Genomic DNA, 27,783 nt, shown 5'->3' on the forward strand with positions numbered 1-27,783 from the left:
TTATCAGGTCTTCAGGTACATTACCCATAGTAGTTCTAGTCTGTTTTTTCACTTGCTCTTGATTGCAGAAAAATGTTAGAGACCTGTAAAGTTCTCTAAAACACAAGAAACTTCATAATACCCTCAGAGAATGGCAGTAACAGAATGGATTCATGTGCAGTATCTAAATAGCCCTCCTTATTCCAAAACCCTAAATAATGATCAGGATAATATCTTGATCCAGAGCATAATATTTGTCTGTTAACTTGATAGTTATAATGTGGTTTTTCTAATTTGTAATATAAATAATTTTGCTTTTCTCAAGTTAACTCAAAAAGTGATTCTATTCATCTGTATTTCTGTAAAGTAGAATTCAGTGTATTTTCCTATTTCTCTGTGGACAGGGAATGTGATCTTGATAAATGAATTAGCTGTGGGTTTTTTACTTTTACCATCTCCCACTCTACTCCACTCCCAAGGAAAGACAAAAAAGACGTCAATGTACAAGGAGTGAGAGAAAGTACCACATTTGCAGATAGAATCTTGTATTGCATTTGATGAAAGGCAGAAGTGGAAGGATAGAAGACAGAGAAGAGGTATAAGAAAGAGAATAAGAATGTGAAAGTTGCAGTGGTGCAGTGCAGTGGCCAGGTGCAGTAGCTCAAACCTGTAATCCCAGCACTTTGGGAGGCTGAGTTGGGTGGATCACCTGAGATCAGGAGTTCAAGACCAGCCTGACCAATATGGTGAAACCCCATCTCTACTAAAAATACAAAAATTAGCCAGATGTGGTAGTGTGCACTTGTAGTCTCAGCTACTCAGGAGGCTAAGACAGAAGAATTGCTTGAACCTAGGAGGCAGAGGGTGCAGTGAACTGAGATTGTGCTACTGCAATCCAGCCTAGGCCACAGAGCAAGACTCCCATCTCAAAAAAAATAAAAGAATGTGAACTATCTGGGCCACTTCATAGCTTTAAAGAAAGCACACAGGCATAGGCATGATCGTAAGACCTAATTGCATTTAGCTTTGCTATCTAAAGTGAATTATGAGATTCTTGGTTTCAGATTTGTATGGATTTTCAGTCTGACATTTGATAACTCTTGCATTGATAGTTCAAGTAATCTGTTTTTCTTTTTTTTTTTTTTTTTTTTTTTTTGAGACGGAGTTTCACTCCTGTTACCCAGGCTGGAGTGCAATGGCGCGATTTCGGCTCACCGCAACCTCCGCCTCCTGGGTTCCGGCATTTCTCCTGCCTCAGCCTCCTGAGTAGCTGGGATTACAGGCGTGCACCACCACGCCCAGCTAATTTTTTTATATTTTTAGTAGAGATGGGGTTTCACCATGTTGACCAGGATGGTCTCGATCTCTTGACCTCGTGATCCACCCGCCTCGGCCTCCCAAATTGCTGGGATTACAGGCTTGAGCCACCGCACCCGGCCAGTAATCTGTTTTTCTAGTTCAATCTGTGTCCTTATTTTAGCACGTGAACCAGCATCCTATTAGAAACATTAATTAATGTTAGCAGTTCTTTATTCTAAAATAGTAAGCTGGCTGACAGTTAACTGGTTACCCTGTTTTGTTCTGGCTTTATTGTGGTGGGGCTGTTATATTTAAGAATTTTGATTCTAAGAAACTAGTTTTTTGCTTTTTCTTTTAAGATAAATTTTAAATTGTTGTTATCCATCTATATGTATTTCAGGGTCTCCTTTTGTGAATGCAATTATCCACAAAGGCTTTGATGAAAGGCATGCATACATAGGTGGCATGTTTGGAGCTGGCATCTATTTTGCTGAAAACTCTTCCAAAAGCAATCAATATGTATATGGAATTGGAGGAGGTACTGGGTGTCCAGTTCACAAAGACAGATCTTGTTACATTTGCCACAGGTAAGACATCACTTGTTCTCATTATTTTTGTAATAATCAGATAAGAACTAGTTAACATTTTTTTAGAGGAAAGCATTATGTTGGACAGCCTTAAGAATGCAAGCTAGGCATGTTTTAGGTTGCTTTTGGCTCTCTAATTATAATTGCTGATATTTATTAAATGATCTGTATAGGCCAATTATAATTTAAGCACTTGACCTATTTAACTAATTTAGTCATTAGAATACCTGCTGCCTTGAAGCATACTGAGTAGAAAGTAACATTAGGCATGAAAGAGGCTTTATTGTAGTCCTTGAATATTATAGGACTCTGTGGACTCTTCAAAAAATCTAGTATTCAAATGCTAAAATGGCATTATTTGTCGAGTCTGTTTTATGGCAATGCCTGAGTCCTAATCCTCAGTTTACTGTTAGAACTTACAATTAAAACATCTATCCTTTTTGAAAGCAAATAATAATCAAATAACTACTTTGTACTTTTTTTCCACTTTTAATTACCTGTTCTAACTCACTTGTTAAAAATCATTTCAGTAACTTGGCCCTAACTTATAAAATCCTTATAGGCAAAAAGTTACGCCGTTAGAAAAATCCAATAAGATTAATTCCTGAGATTTTACTTGTCATATATAGTCTGAAGGCTAAATAGTTCTGATTATTAGTAATAAGCAACATTTTAATACCTCCCTCTTCTTTGGGAGATAGAACCATCAACTAGTCTACCAAAATCTCCTGTTATCTTCTAAAAAGAAACAATGGCGTAATACCAAAAGGTTGTCTGAAACTAAGAAAGGCCAATCATATGCCTGAAAGAAATGGGAGGGTAATCTTCTGAAACTGGTCGTAAGGAGAGACCTATCTAAGGAAGTAACGTTTCAGCTGAAGTCTGAAAATTGAGTGGGTGTCAGTGAGTGGAAGAGTGGTAAAGTAGATACCATTCCAATGGGGGTGAAAATCATATGGATGGGGACCATTAGTAAAGGAAGTTTGGCCTTTGTGAAGAAAAGAAAAAAACTAATGTACATGGGACATAATGAACATAAAATGAGATTAGAGAAGCTGGAGCCACTGTGCAGAATTTGGATTTTCTCCAAAGTACAGTGAGCAGCCTCTAAAATGTTTTAAGCAGAAAAGTGACTTGATTTAATTTTTATTTGTTTTAATTACTTGGATAGGAAAGATACGGACAGAAATTAGAGTAGAAACAGAAGACTGTTTTAGAAGCCATTGTATGATAGTCCAGGGGAAATTTTCAGTGATTTGACTTAATGGTGACAGTAGAATTAAGAAAAGTAAATGGATTCCAAATCTGTTTTGAAGGTAAAATCAGCTGGACTTAATTAGATATGTGTCCAACTTTGCAAGTCACTTGATGGAGGTCCCTAAGCCTTCTTCCCACTTGGCCAGTGACTTGTGTTTTCGCTGAGATATAAACAAGGTGGTAGAGTCTGCATCTCTATAGGGTTATTACATTTTTCAGGTCGTTAAAATAAGGACTAAGGTTATAATTATTAATTATTTCATTAACAAGAGTAGTAGAAGACATTCTTAAAAAGTTCTTTTAGGGGTGAAATGATAAAAACAATCATAAATATTTATGTATAAATAAATTTTTAAAACTTATGCCATGTCCACAGATTGTCATATTTATGTGTCAAATTTGCCTTCAGTGTGATCTTTTCCTTTTCATGTTATAGGCAGCTGCTCTTTTGCCGGGTAACCTTGGGAAAGTCTTTCCTGCAGTTCAGTGCAATGAAAATGGCACATTCTCCTCCAGGTCATCACTCAGTTACTGGTAGGCCCAGTGTAAATGGCCTAGCATTAGCTGAATATGTTATTTACAGAGGAGAACAGGTAATACAGTTTTATTTGTTCATCTTCAAAAATGCTAGAGAGACGTACTTTAACTTTTTACTAATCCCTTGAATTGACAAGACATATTATTGACTTAAGAACTGGATTTTTAAAAAATTTTATTTGGAAATAATTTCAGACTTGAAAAGTCACAAAAATAGTAATGAGAATCCCCTTATAACCTTTACCTAGATTTCCTAAATGTTAATATTTTATCATTCTCTTTTTTTCTCCTTTATCATTCTTCCTTCCCTGTGTATGTATACATATTTTTTTGTGAACTGTTTGAGAATAAGTTTCAGGGCATGTCCCTTTACCATTAACTGCTTCCATGTAAATTTCCTAAAAACAAGAATATTCCCTTGTATTTATCAAAATCAGGAAAATGCCATTGAGGTAATTATATCTGACCTACAGACTTTATTCAAATTTTGCCAATTGTACTGGATTATTTTAGCTCTTATAAATGATTGAAATCTTGTATTTAATAGTTAGACTGTCTGTAGCAAAGAAGTATATAATTGTGTTTTGCTCTCAGTGGCACAGATCCAGCCAAAAGTAGTTCTAGAGCAGTGTTCTGAACTGGGGGTAGGTATTGGAATCACCTCAGTCATTAAAATCAGACATGAACTTAGTAATCATCCTAGACTTGCTGATTGAAAAATTGAAAGGATTGTAGTCAGGATAAAGATGTTTTGAGAAAATGTCCCTAGATGATTCTGATCTACAACACTAATTTAGAGCCTCCTCCCTAACGTTAGGAATACTTACAAGAAGTCTATTTATCTTTCAAGAAAATTTGTGTACCATTATTTGAATTTCTTTCTCTTCCAGGCTTATCCTGAGTATTTAATTACTTACCAGATTATGAGACCTGAAGGTATGGTTGATGGATAAATAGTTGTTTTAAGAAACTAATTCCACTGAACCTAAAATCATCAAAGCAGCAATGGCCTCTAAGTTTTACTCCTTTGCTGAAAAAAAAAAATCATCTTGCCCCACAAGCCTATAGCAAAAGGATAAAAATGTGAAAGAAGTTTAACATTCTGACTTGATAAAGCTTTAATAATGTACAGTGTTTTCTAAATATTTCCTGTTTTTCAGCACTTTAACAGATGCCATTCCAGGTTAAACTGGGTTTGTCTGTACTAAATTATAAACAGAGTTAACTTGAACCTTTTATACATTATTCGTGGATTCTAACAGAAACTGTAATGCCCTCAACAGCTCATTTTACTAATACAGTACTGTGTTCTTTAAAACACAGCATTTACACTGAATACAATTTCATTTGTAAAACTGTAAATAAGAGCTTTTGTACTAGCCCAATATTTATTTACATTGCTTTGTAATATAAATCTGTTTTAGAACTGCAGCGGTTTACAAAATTTTTTCATATGTATTGTTCATCTGTACTTCATCTTGCATCATCATGATTGAGTGATCTTTACATTTGATTCCAGACGCTATGTTGAGTTGTTAGTTGGGAAAGATTGATTTATCAGATTTAATTTGCTGATGGGAGCTTTTATCTGTCATTAGAAATCTTTCTCATAGAACTTACGAATATGCTGAAGATTTAATTTGTGATACTTTTGTATGTATAAGACACATTCCAAAGAGCTCTAACTATGATAGGTTCTGATTACTAAAGAAGCTTCTTTACTGGCCTCAATTTCTGGCTTTCATGTTGGAAAATTTTCTAAAGTCATTCTGTGAAAATTAGAGCAAAGTGCTCCTATTTTTTAGAGAAACTAAATCTTGCTATTGAACAATTACTGTGTTCTTTTCATGGAACTTAAGTAAGATGTTACATTTCCAAGGTGAGGAAGGGTAATCCTAAATCATTTCCCAATGTATTCTAATTACCTTAAATCTAAAGGGAAAAAAAATAGCCAACAAGACTGGGTAGTTTTTTATCCTAAGTATTTTTTTTTTTCCGTTCTTTTTTACTTGGTTTTATTGCTATGTTTATAGCCAAACTATACATCATGGGTAAACTCAACCCAGAACTATAAACTGTAGTTGTCTCAGTCCCCTCCAGGCCTCCTGAATGGGCAAGTATAGTGAAACAGGTGCTGCTTGCTCCTGGGTTGCCTCTCCATGACGTTATGCCCAATTGGAAATACGCTCTCAGTTTGTGCACCGTATGGTGGCTACGCCTGTGTTCAGTTTGGCAGCTATAGAAGGAAATGCTGTCCCATAAAATGCCATTCCTATTTTCTAATATAAAACTTTTCCAGGAAGCATGCTTAAGCATCTTGTTACAGAGACGTACATGCATTATGGCTTGGCAGTCTATTTTTTATTTGTTGACTGTAGCTCCCTCCAAAGTCGAGGAAAGATCTTTACTCACTTAATGAGGACATTCCCCGTCGTTCTCTGTACCAGTTCACCTTTATTTTACATTTTATTCAGTCTGTAAATTAACTGGCCCTTTGCAGTAACTTATACATAAAGTGCTAGAAAATCATGTTTCTTGTCCTGAGTAAGAGTTAATCAGAGTAAATGCATTTCTGGAGTTGTTTCTATGATGAAAATTATGATTGTTATTTAAGAGGTCAAATCCTGACGTTGAAGTGCTTTTTATACAGCTCTCTAGTAATTATGAATATGATCCTGAAGTCATTTCTTGGAACACAAATGGAGTATGCCAAATTTTATATAAATGTTTCAGATTATCGAAGTTTCCAGGTTTTATAATTAGAAGATAATGAGAGAATTAATGGAGTTTATATTTACATTGTCTCTCAACATTTAGCCCATATTACTCACCCTATGAGTGAATCTGGAATTGCTTTTCATGTAAAATCATTGTGGTCTATGAGTTTACAATATTGCAGACTGTGTTATTTCATCTAATCCATTGCTTGATGAGTGTGTTTTTCCATGAATGAATATACTGTGGTTAATATGTTAGCATGGCAGTGTTTTCAGATAGCTTTTTGTTTGTTGGGAAGTTGGGGTTTTGGGGCGGGGGAGGAATAGTACTTTGCATGAAATAGCTTATTTTATAATGATGGAATTGCTTTTTCTTTTGTCTTGTGATTTTTTTTTTGAAGTGAAATTTAACTTTTTGTGCAAGTAGTGCTATTATACCCATCTTCAGTGTCTTACTTAGACTGTATCACATTCCATACCCTCATTTAATTCTTAATAAACTGTTCACTTGTTTTTCTGGGTAGCATGGTAATTACTGCAATAGTATAAATGTGTTGAATGGTCTTTGAGAAAATGGATTAAGATATTACAATAAACCACAATTGCAGGAAAACAATGTAGTTCTGAGTCTAATAGTGATAAAGAATGCAGTTTGAAGTTTGAAATATTGAATATTATAGCCATACTTGCTCAGTAAAATGAAAGTAGCTGTGAGATGTTTTCAACATTTAGTCCATCCAGTACAACTTTGGTAAACCTTAAAGCCCATTCCTGGGAAATTAATCATCTTACCTTTTTTTTTTTTTTTTTTTTTTTGAGACGGAGTTTCACTCTCATTACCCAGGCTGGAGTGCAATGGCGTGATCTCGGCTCACCGCAACCTCCGCCTCCTGGGCTCAGGCAATTCTCCTGCCTCAGCCTCCTAAGTAGCTGGAATTACAGGCACGTGCCACCACGCCCAGCTAGTTTTTTTTGTATTTTTAGTAGAGACGAGGTTTCACCATGTTGACCAGGATGGTCTCGATCTCTCGACCTCGTGATCCACCCGCCTCGGCCTCCCAAAGTGCTGGGATTACAAGCTTGAGCCACCGCGCCCGGCAATCTTCTTACCTTATAAAGAGGAATATATTTTTATTTCTATGTTATATGAACACATTCTTAATAAGTTTGCAAACCTCAGTTAGTGGTATTTATTGCTATTTTAAAAAGTATATTAGTCGTATGTATATTAGACTGCAGTATGTTAAGTTTCCTTGTGAGTGATCAATTCCCTGCATTCCATAATAAGAGAATGATGGTGCAAATAATTCTTAAGTCTTTTGGCTTTGAAATATATTTCAGCAGCTTTATGTTCCTGCTTCATTTGGGGTAATATGGAAGTATTTGCTTGCTATTTCAAGTATGCATGCCAGTTTCAGGTGTTTATTGCGATTCAGTTGTTTGCAGGTTGATGAGGCAAGAAAACATGCAGATTTCCCAGAGCCCTTACCATCAGTACTCCTGACTGTGCCTTTACCTGCTGTCCTGTCCTATTACAGGACCAGAATGACAAAGGAAGCAAGTCGTGGTGGTACTCATTTTTCACCAGAACTGTCATATTTCTATAAAATTAAATTGCAGTATAGCCTTTCGCTATCTCCTAACTCTCCACACCTCCTACCCTTTTGTGCTGACTAGTTTAGGCAGCTATGACCTAAAATACTTAATTACACCCTCCTTAGAAAGTTCTTGCTCTTCACATAAAGCCATGATTATTAAAAGTGTTGTCTCCATTTTGTCACCTACCCACAGCTGTCATTTCCATAACACAGATATATACAGAGCCGCCAAAAGCAGTCTGCCAATATACTACAAAGTAGTGCTATGCAAAGGTGTGATCTGCAGATGGGATTGGTCTGCAAACTGATGTTACCAGCCCATGGAGAAATGAATACAAAAAGGGTAAACTTTTTTAAACTTTTATAGCAAGACATTGATGTAATTTTTTTTTTTTTCTTATTGTTTTTCATCGAAATTTTTCTCTGCAATGGATTGGAAACTTAAAAAAGAAAAAAAACTGATTCTTCACAGATGGTTTGAAAGGTTTCACATCTGCTTTGTATACCAGCAGACTTAACACCTGGCATATCTGGCACATAGTGTTCCTCAGTGAATTTTTGGTTGAGTGAATAAATAGTGATTGGGTTCTAGGGTCAAATGTATCTGGATTTTAATTTTTGTTCTACCCCTCACCATCCATGTGATCTTGAAAAAATCATGTAACCTTTTAAAATTTTTCTAACACTCAATAAGGTTGTTGAGACTAATAAATGATTTTCTTTCTGTGCTACTAAGCATTGTACTTGCCAGTAACTGGTTATTATAATTAATATGATTGCCCTGAATACTCCAGAATTAGTGGCTTGAGTTTTCCCACTTGTCACAGAGACACAGAGCATGGATTTTTAAAACTGCTCTAACAAAATCTTAAAGAAGCTCAAAATGTAGAGTATATAAATCTCTAACCCCTAGGGATCTTAGTTTGAAAATTACTGCTATAAGCACACAGACAGACATACCCATAATCCAATCTGCATCATATTCATGTAGGAAAAACAAGTCTCACTCAGATGAACTCATCAAAAATCCAAAACAGTGCATTGTGAGCATAAATCAGTAGACACAATCTTGGAGAATTAGCACTCCCCACAAACTTAAAGTAGTAAAGTATTGTTTAAAATGATTGAGATGAGAGGGGGAATAAAAGAAATCATTAAAACAATTAAGAAGTCCATGCTGTGAAGAAGGCAACGTCTTTGAAAAGATAAGTCTTTAGAACTAAATTATATATAATTAATGAAAACTAAAACTCAGATTAAGCTACAGACTCGTCATATCTGGAGATAGAATTGGGGAACTAGAAGATACAGTGGAGAACACAGAGCACTGAGGAAGAGACGGGAAATAGCAGAGGACTAGGAGACATAGAGAATAGAATGAGGAGATACAACGTAAAGAATAGGGGAGGGAAGAGACTTGAAAAATATTCCAGGATGCATAGAATATGAATCTTTAAAGCAACAGCAGTTTAAGAAATACCTAGGAGGATGAATAAAAGCAAGTCTGCTATTAGACATAGCGAAACGGCAGAGCATCAAAAGACAAGAAAAAAAGTAATAGAACAAAGGATTAATATACTGACAGCAGACTTTTCAGTGGCAGCAATAGAAGCCAGAAGACAATAAAATAACTACCAAGTGCTGAGGAAAAACTGCTGTTAGCCTAGAATTCTATACGCAGATAAACTAGTATTTAAAAGAGAATGAAAAATGCATCCGCTCTTTTGCTGAGAGATCTAATAGATTGTTCTTTAGCAAAGAAGGCAGTTGAACTGAATCCAGAAGGGGAGGAGCAGGATGCCAGAAGCATAGTGCACAAAGAAAATTGGCAAACATGTCAGTAAAAAGGCTGACATTACTGAAAAGGAATAATCTTGAAGACTAATGTGTATGATTTGCTACTATTTGTATACAGTAGGAAAAACATGTATTTGCTTGTTTATAAATAAAATACCTTCAGGATACACATGAACTATTGGGAGGAAACCTCAATGCCACAGGGATAAGAGTGAAAGAGACTAAACTGTATAGCCTTTTATTCCTTTTGAATTGGACTATTTAACTTTTGAACAGGACTATTTAAAGCACAATAATAAGCATTGTCTACAATACAGAAGTAATGGATTTGAGATTTTTAAAACAAGGTGGAATGAAAGTACTAGTTGACAATAGGATGGGAAATAGAAGCTTGAAGATACTGATGAAATTTAGACTTTAAGTCAAGTATGCATATTAAGTTTTCAAAGATCATTACTAAAAGAGTAAAAATCAAAGTGTGAAGATGGGGGAAGGGTGATAAAAATGAACCAGTCTAAGAAAAATAACAGGTGACTGTTTCTGACTTTGGGATAAGGAAGAGCTTTTTAAGTGAGCTTCAGAGAATACTGGCCTTAAAAGAAAAGTTTGGTAAATTTTGACTGTATTAAGTTTAAAAGTATCTGTTTATCCAAAGACCACTAAGAAGAAAGTAAAGAGGCAAGTCACAGAGAGAAAATATTTGCAACACAAAAAGGGCAAATAATTTTTATCCAGTATATTCTAAAAACAACACGTAAAAAAGAAAAAAGTTGGAGGTGGGGATATGAACAGGCTTTTATCAAAATGGGAAACTCAATAAACATTTTAAAAATGCCAAACCTTATTAGTAATCAAGGAAATTCAAATTGGGTACCTTAAGATACCATTTTATACCTGCCAGAATTGACAAAAGTAGAAAATTTAGCAATGCAAGTGTTAATCTGGATCCCACATGTTGTTCTTGGTGTGAGTGCTTTTGAAATCGATTTGGCATTACTGGTAAAACGAGAAATTCCTCCTACATCTTAGGTATACCGAGAAACCCTTGCCTAGCGGCCCCAGGTGTCATATGAACGAACACAACACTGATCGCAATGTTTATATAATGACTCTTCTCTTTGCCCTCCTGATTCACTCTTCACAGTTCTCCGCCCTCCTTTTTGCCCCAGAATAGTAATTTTGATGGACTGCATGGGCAGATTCCCTTGTTCTTGGGATTTTCTTTGGGTTTAACCAGAGGGGAGTATCAGCCGGATGTTGGAGAGTGATTAGGAAGAGAGTGAAATTCAAACGTGTGTTTCCCAGCTTCTATACAGACTGGTCTCAGGACATTGGCACTGTTGACATTTTGGGAAGATGATTACTTGTTGTGGGGGCTATTCTGTGCATTGTCGAATGTTTAGCGGCATCTCTGATCCCTAATCACTAGATGCAAATAGTACAGCTGCCCCGTGCGACAACCTAAAATATCCCAGACATTGACAGATGTCCCCTGGAGGACAAAATCACCCTGGGTGAGAATCACTGGGTTAGCTGTCCCCCTCACTAAAAGGTCACCATTCCTCACAGAGTGGCTTTCCCTCTTACATAACTCCGGGAGTAGAAGCAGTAAATGTAAGAACTAGTTATTTAAGGGAATAAAATAGATAAGGTAATCAAGAAAATCAGAAATCTACAATATAAAAACGTTTCAATAGAGAAGTAACCACAAATACAAAGAAAAATGTTTTAAAATTTTGAAGACCAACTATCTTACCAGTAAGTGCAGAGTAGTTAAAATTTTTTTAAAAACCACTTTTCTGAACTCGATAAAAATAAATTTGGGAACCAAGATAACACCTACAGTAATATTCTAGTAAAACATAAATGACTTTAACCCCAGGAAAGAGAGCAAGTCTAAACAAACCGAATGCCAAAAAGTAAAGAAATCTGTCAAGGAGCTATCTCCAAACAATTCCTAGACCCAGGGAGTTTCATAGGTGGATTCTTAACAAAACATTAAGGAACAGATAACTTCAGTGTTATTTAAATTACTCTAAGAGTGTGGACAGTTTCCAGTTTTTTAATAAATATGATATAGAATTAATAGCAAACGTCAACAAGATAATACAAAAAGGAGTGGACATTCATGCACAAAACGTTGAAATAATTGCAAGCAAAATCTAGCAAAACATTAACAGGCCATTTATCCAGGGCCCCCCCACCCCACCCCACCGCTGCACTTCAGGAAGGGGCACCTCTTTCATTGGTGGTCAGTGAGAGGAGCACAGTATGTGGCGGCCCTCTACCGGTCTGAGGGACAGTGAACTGGCCCCCTGTGTAAAAAGTTTGGGGACGCCTGCATTAACAGAATGATACCATCAGGAACATAGATAAACTGCAGATGGATATGAGGTAACTTTGGGATGATGGAGATGTTAAAGCCGTTTTTAAAAACTAATCCGTAATGACCAGTTGGAGTTTATGCCAAAAATGCAAGACTGGTTCACCACTAGAAAATCATAATTCATCCTATCAGCAGCTCACAGGGCAAAAATTAGACAATAATCCCCCTGAATTCTGAAAAGGCCTTTGGTAAAGGCATCTCCATTTTATATATATGTAAGGCTTCTGTCTGGGATTCTAATAAACTCACAGACTGAGAGTTGGAAGAACTCCAACATGGTGGCCAGCATGGTGGCTCATGCCTATAATCCCAACACTCTCAGAGGCCAATGTGGGAGGATCGCTTGAAGCCAGGAATCAAGACCAGCCTGGCCAGCATAGGGAGACACTGTCTCAAAAAAAAAAAAAAAAAATTCAAAGGTCTCGAACCTGGGTTGAAGAAGAAAAAAAAATAAAAAATTGTTTTAATTAGCTGGGCATCTTGGCATGCACCTGTAGTCCCATCTACTCAGGAGGCTGAGATGGGAGGATCACCTGTATTCAGGAGTTTGAGGCTGCAGTGAGCTATGATAACACGGCTGCACTCCAGCCTGGGCAACAGAGTGAGACGCTGTCTCAAAAAAAGAAAGAAAAGAAAATAGGAAGATGTAGAATGGTGTATATAATACGAATTTTAGAGGTGAGGTTAAAATATATACATATATTTATATGTGCTCATATATGTATTCAAATTTCTGGCAGGATATACTAGAAACAATAGTTTATATTGAATATTGGGAGATTGGGTAAAGGGGAATAAGGAGAGAAGAGAGACTTTATCGTATACCTGTTTATACTTTAATATTTTTGAACGATGAAAATACATATTCAAAAATTAAACAATTCATATTTTAAAACCAACGAATACATTAAAATTACACTTTGGTTTCCCCTCCTTTACACCAAGCACTGTCATTGCAATTTTGCTTCAGGACAAGAAAAACACTCTTCTATAGGAAACCAGCCCTTGGGCCTCCCTTTGTCCTCTCAAATAGTGACTTGCAGAAATTCCAGTTCAGCAACATTTCTCCCCTCTGGCTTCAGAACTGTTCCATGCTAGCTTTTTATTCCTCCCTCCCCTATCTACCCTTTTTGCCCAGTTCTCATCAATCTTCCCTGGGCCTCCCCTCTAAACACTAGTGTAGCCACCAGAGCTCTCTGATTCATAGCACAGTGTTGTGCTTGGAATTATAGAAAAATATAAGCACAGCTCTGAACATGGGTATCCCAATAGCACCTCAGCCTTAACCAACTTCTGCCTCTATTGCAAACTCTTAGCTTGCCTCACCTCTCACTTTCTTCACACAGTTGACATTCCAGCATCCTTCAGGGGATAAAAAATTGTCTTTCACATGGATTCTGTCTTCTCATACTCAAGGCCAGTCGAGTCTGCCCCCAACTCTTGCTCAAATCCCCACGTACCCTGGCTGCTCATCATATGTTTATCTCGTCTCCTCCAATTACTCCCAAACTTGGCTCGAATCTGTTCTCAGAGCCTCTAGTTCCCCTGGAAGCCCAGTGGTGGATCTAAACAGGCTGCACCACTCACTACTTGAATCAGTGAACTCCAAGGGCTTTATTGGATTCATTTAATACAAATGTCCCTGGCATTAGGCTGGATGCTGGAAAGACAGTCATGAACAGCACTGACAACATGGTTCCTGTCTGCACAGCCAGCAGCCTTATAGAGAAGGCAACTTAGCAAGGAGTCAAATACTGCAGCTCTCAACTCTGGCTGCTAATTAGAAATTCTTGGGAATACTCTAGGTCCATGCTGGACTGAATGAATCAGAATCTCTGGGAGCGAGGCCCAAGCAGCAATATTTTTTAAACTCCTCATGTGATTCTAATGACATCCAGTCATTAGAATCTCTAACATAATGGATTTACAGGCACCTCCTATTTAATGATACAATCTAAATGATTCCTGGGCAATAGGCTTTAATTGATTGATAAATATTGAATTTATTTCCTATGAGTATAAGGCTAGAAACCAGGGTACTGAAAACCCATTTCATACCACAAATAACAAAGACAAAAATTTAATTTTGAAAGTAAAAGACAAGAAACCCAAATACATACTTTAAGAAATATCCAGGGCAGGAATACATTCCTTCCAATATTACAACATGGCATTGGCCGGGCGTGGTGGCTCACGCCTGTAATCCAAGCACTTTGGAGTCCAAGGCGGGCAGATCATCTGAGGTCGGGAGTTCAAGACCAGCCTGACCAACATGGTGAAACCCCGTCTTAAAAATATAATAATAAATAGGCCGGGCGCGGTGGCTCAAGCCTGTAATCCCAGCACTTTGGGAGGCCGAGGCGGGTGGATCACAAGGTCAAGAGATTGAGACCATCTTGGTCAACATGGTGAAACCCCGTCTCTACTAAAAATACAAAAAAATTAGCTGGGCATGGTGGTGCGTGCCTGTAATCCCAGCTACTCAGGAGGCTGAGGCAGGAGAATTGCCTGAACCCTGGAGGCGGAGGTTGCGGTGAGCCGAGATCACGCCATTGCACTCCAGCCTGGGTAACGAGCGAAACTCCGTCTCAAAAAAAATATATATATATATATATAATAATAAATAAAAATTTTTTTAAAAATTTTTAATTTTAAAAAAAAAAAGGGAAAGAACATGGCATAGTCCATGAGATTGGATGAACTACCTTGATGGTAAGTGTCCTAAAGAATAAGAAGTATTTTCCAATCTGTTTCACACACTGGGTTTTGGATTTCTTGGCTTCACTCCATCTCTTAGAGGTTCTATGAAATTTCAACTACGTGTAGAAACTCCTACCACCTCGGTCATCCCTTGCCCCTCTCATGGGATGTTACTTCATTTAACAGGACCCACGAGTATGTGGTGTGATGATGTGACTCAGTCAATGGGCCTCCCAGTACAGAGTGTCACTCCTTCCACACTGTCTCTGTCAGTGAAGATTTGAAAAGGCAGCTGCAAGCGATACTTCTCTAAGCTTTATTTGTGTGTGGGGCGGGGTTGATGCTTTTAACATTATCTCCATTTGGGCCAAATCAAACTGAATGAGAAAAACAATACATGGGAAACAGTGTCAGAACAATGAAATTTATAAAACTTACAAATAGCCCCCCATTGCCTCATCTGTAAGAGCATCATTATAGATTTATGTATATAAAATAGGTTTGCTATGAAAATTTATGGTGATCATTTGGGTAAATCGATTACAATACTATACAATAGATGGTATATAATATTATTTATTTTAATACCTAAAAAGGAGAGCTGGGAAATGCTGTTTTATGATTTTATGATTTATAGATTTATAAGTTGCCCTACAGAGAAGTTACAGTAATTTACACTCCCACCAGTAGTATATGAGAGGACACATTTTTTCAGCACCCCCACCAGAGTATCATTCTTTAAAAAAAATTGTTAATTTGACAGATAAAATTGATATTAAGTTGTTTTAACCTTCATTAATTTCATTAATTCTAAGGTTGAATATCTTCATTGTCATAATTTTGGTCTATTTTGTATTTATGTATTTTTTACATATCCAATTAAACTTGTTTTATTTAATTATCTCTTAATTTTCATTTTCTTCTATACATCCTCATCTTGAGATCATACAAATATTCACCTTTATCATCCCCTAGTTCTATTTTTCTTTAAATATTTGACTCCTAGATCTACTTGGAATTTATCTTCGAATATGAGTGAAGTATGGATTTGACTTAATTTTAATTTTTCCCTAAATAGTTCATCTTTTGTATTAGAACCACTTATTACATTATTTATTCTTCTCCCATTGATTTGAAATACCATTTTTTGTTGTTTCAATAATTTTCACTGTTTCTTCTTGTAATAACAACACATTTTAATTAATTATTATAACAATACATAAAAGATCCTCCTGCTTCAACCTCCTGAGTAGCTGGGACTGTAGACAGAGCATCACCTGTAATGCCAATGTAGGAAGAGTCTTGATACTGCATCTTGTTTACATGGTACACACTTTTTATACATGATGTCCCCTAAAGTAAAGCACATGACTTTGGGTAATGCAACCTAAATTGAGATATTTTATTCTACATGATGGAACACTATTCACTCATTAAAAATAACCTTCCCTAGGCAAGGCATGGTAGCTCACACCTGTAATCCTAGCACTTTGGGAGGCCAAGGCAGAAGGATAGCTTGAGTCCAGGAGTTCTAGACCAGCCTGGGCAACATAACCAGACCCCACCTCTACCAACAAACAGAAAATTTGGCATGGTGATGATGCTCTACCTATAGTCCCAGCTACTCAGGAGGCTGAAGCAGGAGTATCCACTGAGGCCAGGAGTTTGAAGTTACAGTGAGCTATGATTGCACTGCTATACTCCAGCATATGACACAGAGCCAGACCCTGACTCTTAAAAAGAAAATGCTGGGCACAGTGGCTCATGTCTGTAATCCCAGAACTTTGAGAGGCTGAGGTGGGAGAATGGTTTGAGCCCAGGAGTTCAAGATCAGCCCAGGCAATATGGCAAGACCCCATCTCTATTATAAAGAGAAATAGGGCCGGGCGCGGTGGCTCAAGCCTGTAATCCCAGCACTTCGGGAAGCCGAGGCAGGTGGATCACGAGGTCAAGAGATCGAGACCATCCTGGTCAACATGATGAAACCCCGTCTCTACTAAAAATACAAAAAATTAGCTGGGCATGGTGGCACGTGCCTGTAATCCCAGCTACTCAGGAGGCTGAGGCAGGAGAATTGCTTGAACCCAGGAGGCAGAGGTTGCGGTGAGCCAAGATCTCGCCATTGCACTCCAGCCTGGGTAACAAGAGGGAAACTCCGTCTCAAATAAATAAATAAAAAGAAATATAGGCCAGGTGTGGCGGCTCACACTTGCAATCTCAGCACTTTGGGAGGCCAAGGTGGGCAGATCACTAGAGTTCAAAAGTTAGAGACCAGCCTGGGCCACATGGCAAGACCCCATCTCTACCAAAAAATTAGCCATGCATGGTGGTATGTGCCTGGGGTCCCAGCTACTCAGAAGCCTGAGGTGGGAGAATCACTTGAGCCTGGGAGGTGGAGGTTGCAGTAAACCATGATCATGCCACTGCACTCCCTCAGTAACAGAGGGAGACCCTGTCTCGAAAAAAAGAAATGTATTATATAATATTTAATATATAGTAAATATATATATTATATGGTAATATATATAAATTGTATAACTTTCCAAAGAAGATATTTATTAACATGAGAAAATGCTTTAGATATAATAAAATATTTAGGATAAGGCCAGGCATGGTGGCTCACGCCTGTAATCCCAGCACTTTGGGAGGCTGAGGCGGGCAGATCACAAGGTCAAGAGATCGAGACCATCCTGGCCAACATGGTGAAACCCCGTCTCTACTAAAAAATACAACAATTATCTGGGCATGGTGGAGCACGCCTGTAGTGCCAGCTACTAAGGAAGCTGAGGAAGGAGAATTGCTTGAACCCAGGAGGCGGAGATTGCAGTGAGCCGAGATTGCACCACTGTACTCCAGCCTGGCGCCTGGTGACAGAACAAGACCCTGTCTCAAATAAATAAATAAATAAAAATAAAAAAATAAATAGGCCAGGCGCGGTGGCTCAAGCCTGTAATCCCAGCACTTTGGGAGGCCAAGGCGGGTGGATCACGAGGTCAAGGGATCGAGACCATCCTGGTCAACATGGTGAAACCCCGTCTCTACTAAAAATACTAAAAATTAGCTGGGCATGGTGGCGTGTGCCTGTAATCTCAGCTACTCAGGAGGCTGAGGCAGGAGAATTGCCTGAACCCAGGAGGCGGAGGTTGCGGTGAGCCGAGATCGCGCCATTGCACTCCAGCCTGGGCAACAAGAGCGAAACTCCGTCTCAAAAAAAATAAATAAAAATAAATAAAGATTTAGGATAAACAACATGATCCTGCTTTGTTAAAGCAAAAACAACAAATTACCTGTCTACATGCATAGAAAACAGATTGTAGATAAATGAATACACCAAAATGTTAATGGCAAGCTATCTTTCAGTAATGGGATGATGGGTGGTTTTTACTTTGCTGTATTTTTTCAGCATTTTCCAAATTTTCTACAATAAATAAGCGTTACCATTATAATCAGAACAATCAGTAATCCTTATTACTTAAATGGATATTTTAAGGTCCACTCCAGTCCTTGTCAGGGCAGTTGGATTGTCAATCTCACCCCAAAGAAGAGACTGCTCCTTCTCTCCGTGAGCGAGGATGGGCATCCAGCCCTGAAAGGGGATGCATTCACCACTTCAGTTCAGTTCTTTTGATTGAAAGACACAGCCATTAGAAGACGTTAAATGCCAAATAACATCATCTGGAATCACATGGTGGCCCTTTGTGTTGCCAGCTGGGAGAGGGACGTGTGGTGTCACTTCCCACTTGCCCTCTCTAAACCCCACCCAGAAGGCCTGGGAAGACGTAGAGATAGTGTCTTCAGGGCGGTATGCAAATACAGGCCTCTAATCCTATCAGGTATGCTTAGGGTGTTAATCTGGCCATCTTTCACAGCTCATAAATCTACTGAAGCAAAGCCATGCTGCCAGACACCATCAAGCAAAACTACTTCTGAGGCTGGTAGTTGGAGTAAAGCAGCCAGATCATGCCATAGTAAAGTCCAATAAAGAGTTTTGTATGTGGGGACTGGAGAGCAGCTTCTCACATTTGGAAACAATAGAACAAAACAGTGGGAAATGTGAATGTCTGATTAGTCAGACTGGTGGTCTCCCCCATGCCCTCCCTGCCCACTGAGCCATGGATCCCCATTCATTCACAATTCTTTGCACGCAGTTGGATCTATCTTGCACCCAAACAATCGCCTGCACAGACTCCCGTCGGATTAGTTTGATTAATCCCTGTGTATAAATACAGATCAATTATATTCACTTCCATTGGATCTGCTAGCCTTTTTATATTAAAATCTACTTAAACTTCAGTCAAGTCACTCCTGCCTAGATCCATCTCTCTTTATTCAGTGGTCAGAACAGAAACATTCTTCTCTTTCAGGAACAGAGCATTCCCCAAGAAGAGTTCCCACTATTGACAAATAGGTGGGGTTTTAAACTGTCAACAGAAATCAGTTGCAGCCTCTGGATTACAGCTTCATCCGGAGTCCATCTGTTCCTCAAATCAATCTGTTTAAAAATCAGCTGATTAGGAGTTCTAAGGAACATCCATTTCAAGAGACATTGAGGCAGGCAGAGTTAGATTTTCATCAACTTTCTCTTTGATCCACACCTCTTGGAGGGCAAGTTGGAGCAGTTTTCTGCCTCTAGGGATATAAAGCTACTCTGACCGAATCTGCAGGCAGGCAGGAGTGGGGAGGGAGTGGTGGTTCCACATGGTCCAAGTCTGGAAGTACCAGAAAAATTGAAGAAAGACCCACCCATTCTGCAGGTAACCAATGACATTCCCACAGAGTGTGAGGAAAGACTCCTGTTTCCTCAGGGCTGACTTACTACTGCACACCAGGAACTCAGTACATTTAGGAGTTTCTAAACACAGTGGAAAAGGGAATCAGAAAAGATCCTCCACTTACCGGCCTTGGGCCTTGGGCAAGTTTCTTTAATGCTTCAGCTCTAGTTTCCTCATGTGGAAAATGGATTTAATAATATCTTCTATGTGGGATTATCTGGCTCATAGTACGGGGATGTGATACAAGGCAATTATGATTTTTGATATAACAATATAGTTTGAAAAAACTTATTGATATTATTGTTAGTAAATTTCAACAATAACTATGATTATTGATATCATCGTTGTTGCTGGTGGTGCATTTGATAAATAACTGTTGTTGTTGTTGTTGCTTGTAGTGCTACTGTTAGCTATCGCTCTCTCCATATAATGATGACCAGACTTTAAAAGAACTGAGTAAAGATCATGTAAGTCCATTCATTCACCTGGCAGGTGTTTTATTGAACACCTCCTATGTGCCAGGCAGTGTTCTAGACACTGGGGCTACATCAGTGGAATCCATCCTTGTGAAGTTTACCTTTTAGCAGGTGGGGGAGACTGACAATAAATATAAGTAAGTAAATTATATTGAATTAAGAATGTGATTAATGATATAGGGGAAAATAAAGCAGGGTGAGGAGGATTAGGAGTGAATTGTGGGAGAATGAGCTGATGCAGTAGAATTTAACATGAGGTGGTTTAGAAGGCCTCGTGGCATCTGAACAACTATAAAGGAAGTGGAGGAGTAAGCCATGGGGAGTGTTGGGGGAAGAGCATTCTAGGCACAGAACAGCAACTACAGAAGCCCTCTAACCGTTAGATATTACCTAACTATGCGTGCTAATTTACTTTCTCTAGTAATAATAAATCATTTTGCTTTGCATGCTGCTGTGGTTTGAATGTTTGTTCCCTCTGAAATTCATGTTGAAACTTAATCCCCAATATAACTGTATTAAGAGGTAGATTAGGGCCAGGAGGGCTCTGCGCTCATGATTGGCTTAATCCAATCATGGATGAATGGATTAATGGGTTATCACAGGAATGGGTTAAAATACAAAAATTAGCCAGGCATGGTGGTGCGTGCCTCTAGCCCGGGATACTTGGGAGGCTGAGGCAGGAGAATCGCTTGAACCCAGGAGGCGAAGATTGCAGTGAGCCAAGATTGCACCACTGTACTCCAGCATGGGCAACAGAACAAGACTCCATCTCAAAAAAAAAAGAAAAGAAAAAAAATTCCCCACAATTAAATCATAATGTCTAGGGTGCGAGTCTGTCATCAGAATGGTCCAAAAAACATTCCAGGTGATTCCAATGAACAGCAAAGTTTGGGGAATTACTAAGGCAAAGGAAGAGAAGCTGATGTTTTTAGGTTTTAGGTTTTCTCAAGAAAAACACCTGGCCAGCAGGCATGGTGCAGGTGCCAGGATATAATTGTTCTTTGATTCCTCCTGCTTTGCACTGCCTTGCCTCTAGTTAAGCACTCAGGTGAGGAATGTTTACTGACGTTGGGGCAAAAGCTAATACAAATTTAGATGTATCTAAAAACCAGGCCTTCCTCGTGATACTTATCATGAGAGTAAGTATCTTAGGAAAGCCAGTTTGGCCCTCAGTGCACCCCTCTCCGTTTCCCTGTGATGCCTTCTGCCACGTCGTGATGCAGCACCGGACCTGCACTGGAAGCTAAGCAGATGCAGTTGCCAGATCCTGGACTTTCCAGCCTCCGGAAAGGTAGGAAATAAACCTCTTTTCTTTATAAATTACCCAGTCTTGGTAATTTTCTGTTTTAGCAACACAAAATGGACTGACACCCACTTAATCATCTGTCTTTAATTTTCATGTTACTGAATCATGTAATAAAAATGAAGCATTTATGCTCTTTTAATTTAATTTAACTTATTCTTTTGAAATAGAGTCCTGCTCTGTTGCCCAGGCTGGAATGCAGGGGTGAAATCTCAACTCACTACAACCTCTACCTCTCAGGCGCAAGCAATTCTCATGCCTTGGCCTCCTGAGTAGCTGGGATTACAGGTGCACACCACCACACTCAGCTAATTTTTGTATTTTTAGTAGAGACAGGGTTTCCCCACGTTGGCCAGGCTGGTCTCAAACTCCTGACCTCAAGAGATCCGTCTGCCTCGGCCTCCCACAGTGCTGGTATTACAGGCGTCAGCCACTGCACCAGGCCTCTTCTATGGTTTATATACTTTATAAGATATTTTTTAAATCGTGCCAGCTGAAGCTGTCAAATAAAAAAATCCTAAAATGTGGTTCATCACAAGAGAAGGTTAAATGATTAGACTTGGTTCTGGAGCCAGGTTTTAAGTCTATGGAGACCTAAATGAAAAAACATATTTGTGAAAATATGTTTTTTCATTTAGGTCTCCATAGACTTAAAACCTGATTTTCTCCCTATTATTAAAAAGGTTTATATTTTGTAAAATATGCTTTATAAACTAGACAAAGGCAAATCAGTGAAAGTGTCTCTTTGTCTGGTTAATGCGGATTTAATGAAAGGGCACACACATTTCTGAAGTTGTAGCTCAGTTTATTGCCAAAATTCAGACAAAGAAACATCTGCAAACACAGGGCCCCGGGTAACATCATGGAGGGGGTCAGATTACAAGGCTGGGTGACAGGGGCCTTCAGAGCCACGGCAATTGTCCCCACTTTCCGAGACCCTGCGATGCCCACAGACTTCTTAATGTCCCTCTTTGTAACCCCGCAGGGCCGCGTGAATAGTGGGGAAAGTAACGTGTCTGCGGAGCTCAGGGCCGGCCCGGGAGGGGCGCGAGCCTGGCCAGTGGGAAGGTCGGACGCCGAGGGGCGAAATCACCCCACCGGCAACAGACCACCGCCTCTATTCAGCGGCGGAATGTGGGCGGGCAGAGGGAGCGCGGTCCCCTTGCCCGGCGTTAACCCTGTGAGTGACTGCCGGGAGCCTCGCAGCATCGCTCAGCGCACTGAGGCCGGAGACCGCAGCTCCACCCTGCATCTCTGCGGGTGCCCGCAGCATCTCCCCGCGTGCGGTGCTGCCGCTCGCCATGTTGGCATTCCTCCGCGTGCACGCGAGACTGTTTTGGTGTTATTTTTTTAAATCTCACTATTTAATCACCATGATTACCTTCCCCAGAACCACATATTCTCGTCGCAATTCAAATAATTTAGAAAACATTTTAAGATAATCGTGGCCCCAGCGAAGCCAATGCCATGTAGGTGGCTTCCCTTGCTGCAAGTCACCGCACTGAGCCTAGAAGAGGGAAGCCAGCGCCCAGGCAAGCGTTTAAAACTGCAGCCTCCTCTACGCTTTGCACGTGGGGAAACCGAAGCAGTGCCCTGTCTTTCACTTTTCTTCCCTTCGCTAAGACTTTTTTAGCGCCATCCAGTAAGTTTTTCTCCAAACTTTTAATTTAGAAAATATGCAAATCTACAAAAAAATGTTGAACGTGTAATATAGCAATACAATTAACACCTGTAAATCCTTCAGCTAAATTCACTTCTTAGCATTTCGCCCTATTAGCTCTGTAGTTTTTCTATATAGAGAGATTCCTCTCTCCTGCATTATTTGAAAGTAAATTGTAGACCTCGTGACAATTTGGCCGCAAATAATTCACATGTAGCAATTAGGAATAAGTACTTTTTCTTACATAACCACACCACCATTTATCACACCTAAGAAAATCAACACTAACTTAATATCCCCTAAAATATGATCCTTATTTAAATTTTCTTTGTTTTCCCAAAAATGTCTTTTAATTAAATTTTTTTAAATCCGGAATTATAGTAGTCATGCATCGCATTTTATTATTTGCTTTTTATGATAATTTTGTTTTAAATTAACTATTTTCAGCCTGTATAACATATTTCTGGAATTTAAATTTGGGGGCTATATTCTAGATCTGTGTCCAGTTAGCACATTCTAAAACCAGGTTTTTGAGGGAAATTATTTGTTGCTGAGCTTCTGGTACATACGAAAAAAGGTAGATTTCCTATACAGACCAAGTTTGCTTCCCTGGCCCGGGATCTAACTCACCCTGATGCAACAAAACCCCTTTTACCAGGCTTTCTCCTCCAGAGCCAAATAGCCCATAAAGACACTTAGTCTTTTCATTTTTCTACCTCCCCTTAAGGTCTTGATAATTTTCTGCTGCTGTACAACAGCCCTGACCAAACCTAAATTAAATCTTTCTCTTTTCTCTTATTAGATGATGATTTTAAACATTTTTAGGCTGGGCTTAGTGGCTCACACCTGTAATCCCAGCACTTTGGGAGGCGGAGGTGAGTGGATTACTTGAGGTCAGGAGTTCTAAACCAGCCTGGCCAACATGGTGAAACCCCATCTCTACTAAAAATACAAAAATTAGCCAGGCGTGGTAGTGGGTGCCTGTAATCTCAGCTACTCGGAAGGCTAAGGCAGGAGATGCTTGCACCCAGGAGGCGAATGTTGCAGTGAGCCAAGGTTGCACCACTGCATTCCAGCCTGGGCAACAGAGTGGAACTCCCTCTCAAAACAAACAAACAAACAAACAAACAATTTTTTAAAATCTTCCCAAGCCCTGTCGCTTTTCTTATCCCATCTGGACCTCAGAATTCTTTTCCTCTAACCCCATTGCCTTTTTCTCCAAGCCTATCTATAATAAATGTCTATCAAGTGCTAGCTATACAGCAAACATGAAATATGTATGCTTAATATGCTTTATGCATATCTCAGAACAGTCTTAAAGAATTAGCACCATTAGTATTGCTTTCATTTTAAAGATGAGGAAATTGAGACTTAGGATAAGTAATTTGTCTCCTAAGTGTGACATTGTAAGACATCACTGCTACTCGAACCTTGGTTATCTGACTTAAGAATCTCCATTCTCAGCAGTCCCCAACCTTTTTGGCATCGGGGACCACAAAGGGACCAGTTTTGTATAAGACAATGAAACTGTTCCACCTCAGTTCATCAGCCACTAGTTAATTTCTCATAAAGAGCGCACAACCTAGATCCCTCGAATGCACAGTTCACAATAGTTCATGTTCCTATGAGAATCTAATGCCTCTGCTGCTCTGACAGGAGGTGGAGCTCAGGCGGTAATGGCCACTCGCCTCTTTTGCCACCCAGTTCCTAACAGGCTGAGCTCTACCCGGGGGTTGGGAATCCCTGCTCAATACAGCATACTACCTTTGAGACATTAGCCTCTCCGGAGTCCTCCCTTTATTTCATACATAAACAGTCTGTATAATTGGGAGGTATTTCCACACACCAGGTTACTTTGCTGTGTCACTATTTTCGTAAGTCATTTGGTAGAAAGTGGTGACACTCATGTGCCTATAGTAAGCACGAGGTTAGCATTTTAACCAAATGACATTTAGGGGACCCATATCAGTTATTACCTCACTGAGGCACATAACACCACTGGTGTCACTCCTGGGAGTCAGAGAATATTAAATCATCCCCCAAACCGGTAGTTCCCAGATGTCTAGAATTCCAAACCTAATAAAACCTTCTAAGACATTTTGGGGAAAGACATAAGATTGCCACTTTGGTACTTTTCCAAGTGAGGACATTAACCTTTTCAAACTACCAGCTATAATACTAGCATCATAATTTTATTTAAAAAAAAAAAAGATATTTTAAACCCACCTGCCTCTACCCCTGGGGGCGGAAAAAAAGGCCATAATCTCAGAATAAAGAATAATCCTTAATCTGATAAATTCAGTGCTATCAAAATTCACTATATTGTCCTTGTTTTTCTCATTTTGTAGTAGACAGGTCTAAGCATCATCATGAACTGACTTTGGGTCTGTACAGGCTGGCACCATCATCTTACAAATAAGGTGATGATTCATCCAGTACATCTCTATGTTAGCCAGAGTTACTGTGATGAAGTCTGCAGGCAAAGATGGAAGGGATTCGGCCCCCTTTCTAACAAAAGCCTGGAGAGTGACTTCCTCCTCATTAAGAGGGAAGGTCTGATGCATGTGAAAGGCTATGAATTTGGGACTGGTAGAAAGGCATTCTGGCTGAGCAGAAATAGTAGATTAATAGAGACTAAAGGACTAAGGTATTGCTGGAAGGTGTTCAAGGTCTATGGCCTGTTGATGACACAGCTATGCTGTGTTGGAAAGACCTTGGTTCGAGTTTCAGCTTTGTTTTATGTCCTTGGAGAAGTCACTGAATGTCTCTGAACCTGTTTCCTCATTCACAAAAATTGCCAACTCATGAGGTAGATAAGAGGATGTTCAAAAAAAACACTTTGTAAATTCAAAACAAATACAAATGATAGGAATTATTATTGTTGAGTTGTTTTGTTTTTTGTTTTTTCAAGATAGCATCTGGCTCTGTCACCTAGGCGGGTATGCAGTGGCATGATCATGGTTCACAGCAGCCTTTAACTCCTGGGCTCGAGTGATCCTGCTGAGTAGCTAGGACTACAGGCACATGTCACTACACCTAGCTAATTTTTTAAAATATATATTTCTTTAGAGATATGATCTTCCTATGTTGCCCAAGCTGGTCTTGAACTCCTGGCCTCAAGTGATCCTCCACTCCTTGGCCTCCCAAAGTGCAGGGATTATAGGTGTGAGTCACTGTGCCTGGTTTTTCTTTGTTTGTTTTGTTCTGTTTTGTTTTGCTTTTACTGATAAAGAGTTAAAACAAGTACATGTCGTACAATTCTGGAGGAGCAAGGATTTCATTTTGGAGCACTATTTAGATTTCACACAAGTTGGAGAACAAAGCAGTGGCCTTTGGAGATTTCATTCTTACACATGTGGGTAGAACACAACACTCTTGTTTAAATCAGTGCCAGCCCCAGGCTGCCTGGTTCTATCTAGGGATTGGTGCCTGGGAAAAGGCTGCAGTAAAGGGCAAAAGTGTCCTTGCACAAGGGTAATGAGTCAGTGTGCAACCCTCAAGCTCATGACAGTTGCAAAAGCTCCCAAGAGGAGCAGTGCTACCTTTAGAGCCAGATGAGAAGGGCTGCCGCCTGAGCCTGCTCTGGAGAGGGCACTGCATGTCACAAACACATTTACAAAAAAAGTTTGAAAGAGCACAAAGTTCTGCTGCCATTTGGGAGGTCTTGGTGCTGCCAGTACAACACAACCTGGCCATACTGTTTCATCCCCAGGGAAATGCTTCTCCATATTTCTTGTCCAAAGTTATCAAAACAAAAGGGACTGCAGGTAACTGTTCCTGATATTGACAATTGAATTACTCCAGAGTATGAGGAACTTGGTCAGCAGAAACCCTGGGAATGAGAAAGGGTAAACTTGTCATGTCCTTCCACTTAGATAGTAAGAATGCAGTAGATTCTTGACTTATTATTATCGTTTGAGATGGAGTCTCATTCTGTGGCCTAGGCTGGAGTGCAGTGGCACCATCCTGGCTCACTGCAACCTCTGCCTCCAGGGTTCAAGCGATTCTCCTGCATCAGTCTCCCAAGTAGCTGGGATTACAAGCGCACACCCCCACACCTGGGTAATTTTTATATTTTTAGTAGAGACGAAGTTTCTTTGTGTTGGGCAGGCTGATCTTGAACTCTTGACCTCAAGTGATCCTCGCCTCAGCCTCCCAAGGTGCTGGGATTACAGGTGTGAGCCACTGCGCCTAGCCTGGCAGAAGGTTTAATATTTCATGTTCTATCAAAATTCCTTCAAATGGAGAAACTAGGCATTTGTATATGCTAAGCACAAAGCCAAAGTTCTGCAGCTACTCTTGTGTTTCACAACTGTCTTCATGATTAGCTTTGGCCAATAAAGACACTTGTGAAAGAACACATTTAGGTTCTCTATTAAAAGAACATGACTTGTAATCCCAGCACTTTGGGAGGCCGAGGCGGTTGGATCACGAGGTCAAGAGATCGAGACCATCCTGGTCAACATGGTGAAACTCCGTCTCTACTAAAAATACTAAAAATTAGCTGGGCATGGTGGCGTGTGCCTGTAATCCCAGCAACTCAGGAGGCTGAGGCAGGAGAATTGCCTGAACCCAGGAGGCGGAGGTTGCGGTGAGCAGAGATCGTGCCATTGCACTCCAGCCTGGGCAACAAAACAAGAGCGAAACTCCGTCTCAAAAAAAAAAAAAAAAAAAAAACAAGACTGTCACTTGTACATAAAAATAGCACATACGTC

The 27,783-nt window shown here is 39.5% G+C and overlaps 1 protein-coding gene across 2 annotated transcripts in view; it reads left to right on the forward strand.

Annotated features, from left to right (window-relative positions):
• TNKS2 (tankyrase 2) overlaps window positions 1-17,044 on the forward strand; it is a 77,407-nt gene extending 60,363 nt beyond the window's left edge. The window contains exons 25-28 of one of the 2 annotated variants that reach the window (XM_074382571.1): window positions 1,679-1,865; window positions 3,559-3,715; window positions 4,550-4,595; window positions 7,196-17,044. In XM_074382571.1, the coding sequence (XP_074238672.1) occupies window positions 1,679-1,865; window positions 3,559-3,715; window positions 4,550-4,595; window positions 7,196-7,302 (497 nt within the window). In that variant the 3' untranslated portion in view covers window positions 7,303-17,044. The remainder of the gene's footprint in view (window positions 1-1,678; window positions 1,866-3,558; window positions 3,716-4,549; window positions 4,596-7,195) is intronic. The other variant, XM_010333286.3, reaches the window with a different exon arrangement.
• Window positions 17,045-27,783: the final 10,739 nt, after the last annotated feature.

Source organism: Saimiri boliviensis, chromosome 12, assembly GCF_048565385.1.
Source record: "Saimiri boliviensis isolate mSaiBol1 chromosome 12, mSaiBol1.pri, whole genome shotgun sequence".
NCBI classification, from domain to species: domain Eukaryota; kingdom Metazoa; phylum Chordata; class Mammalia; order Primates; family Cebidae; genus Saimiri; species Saimiri boliviensis.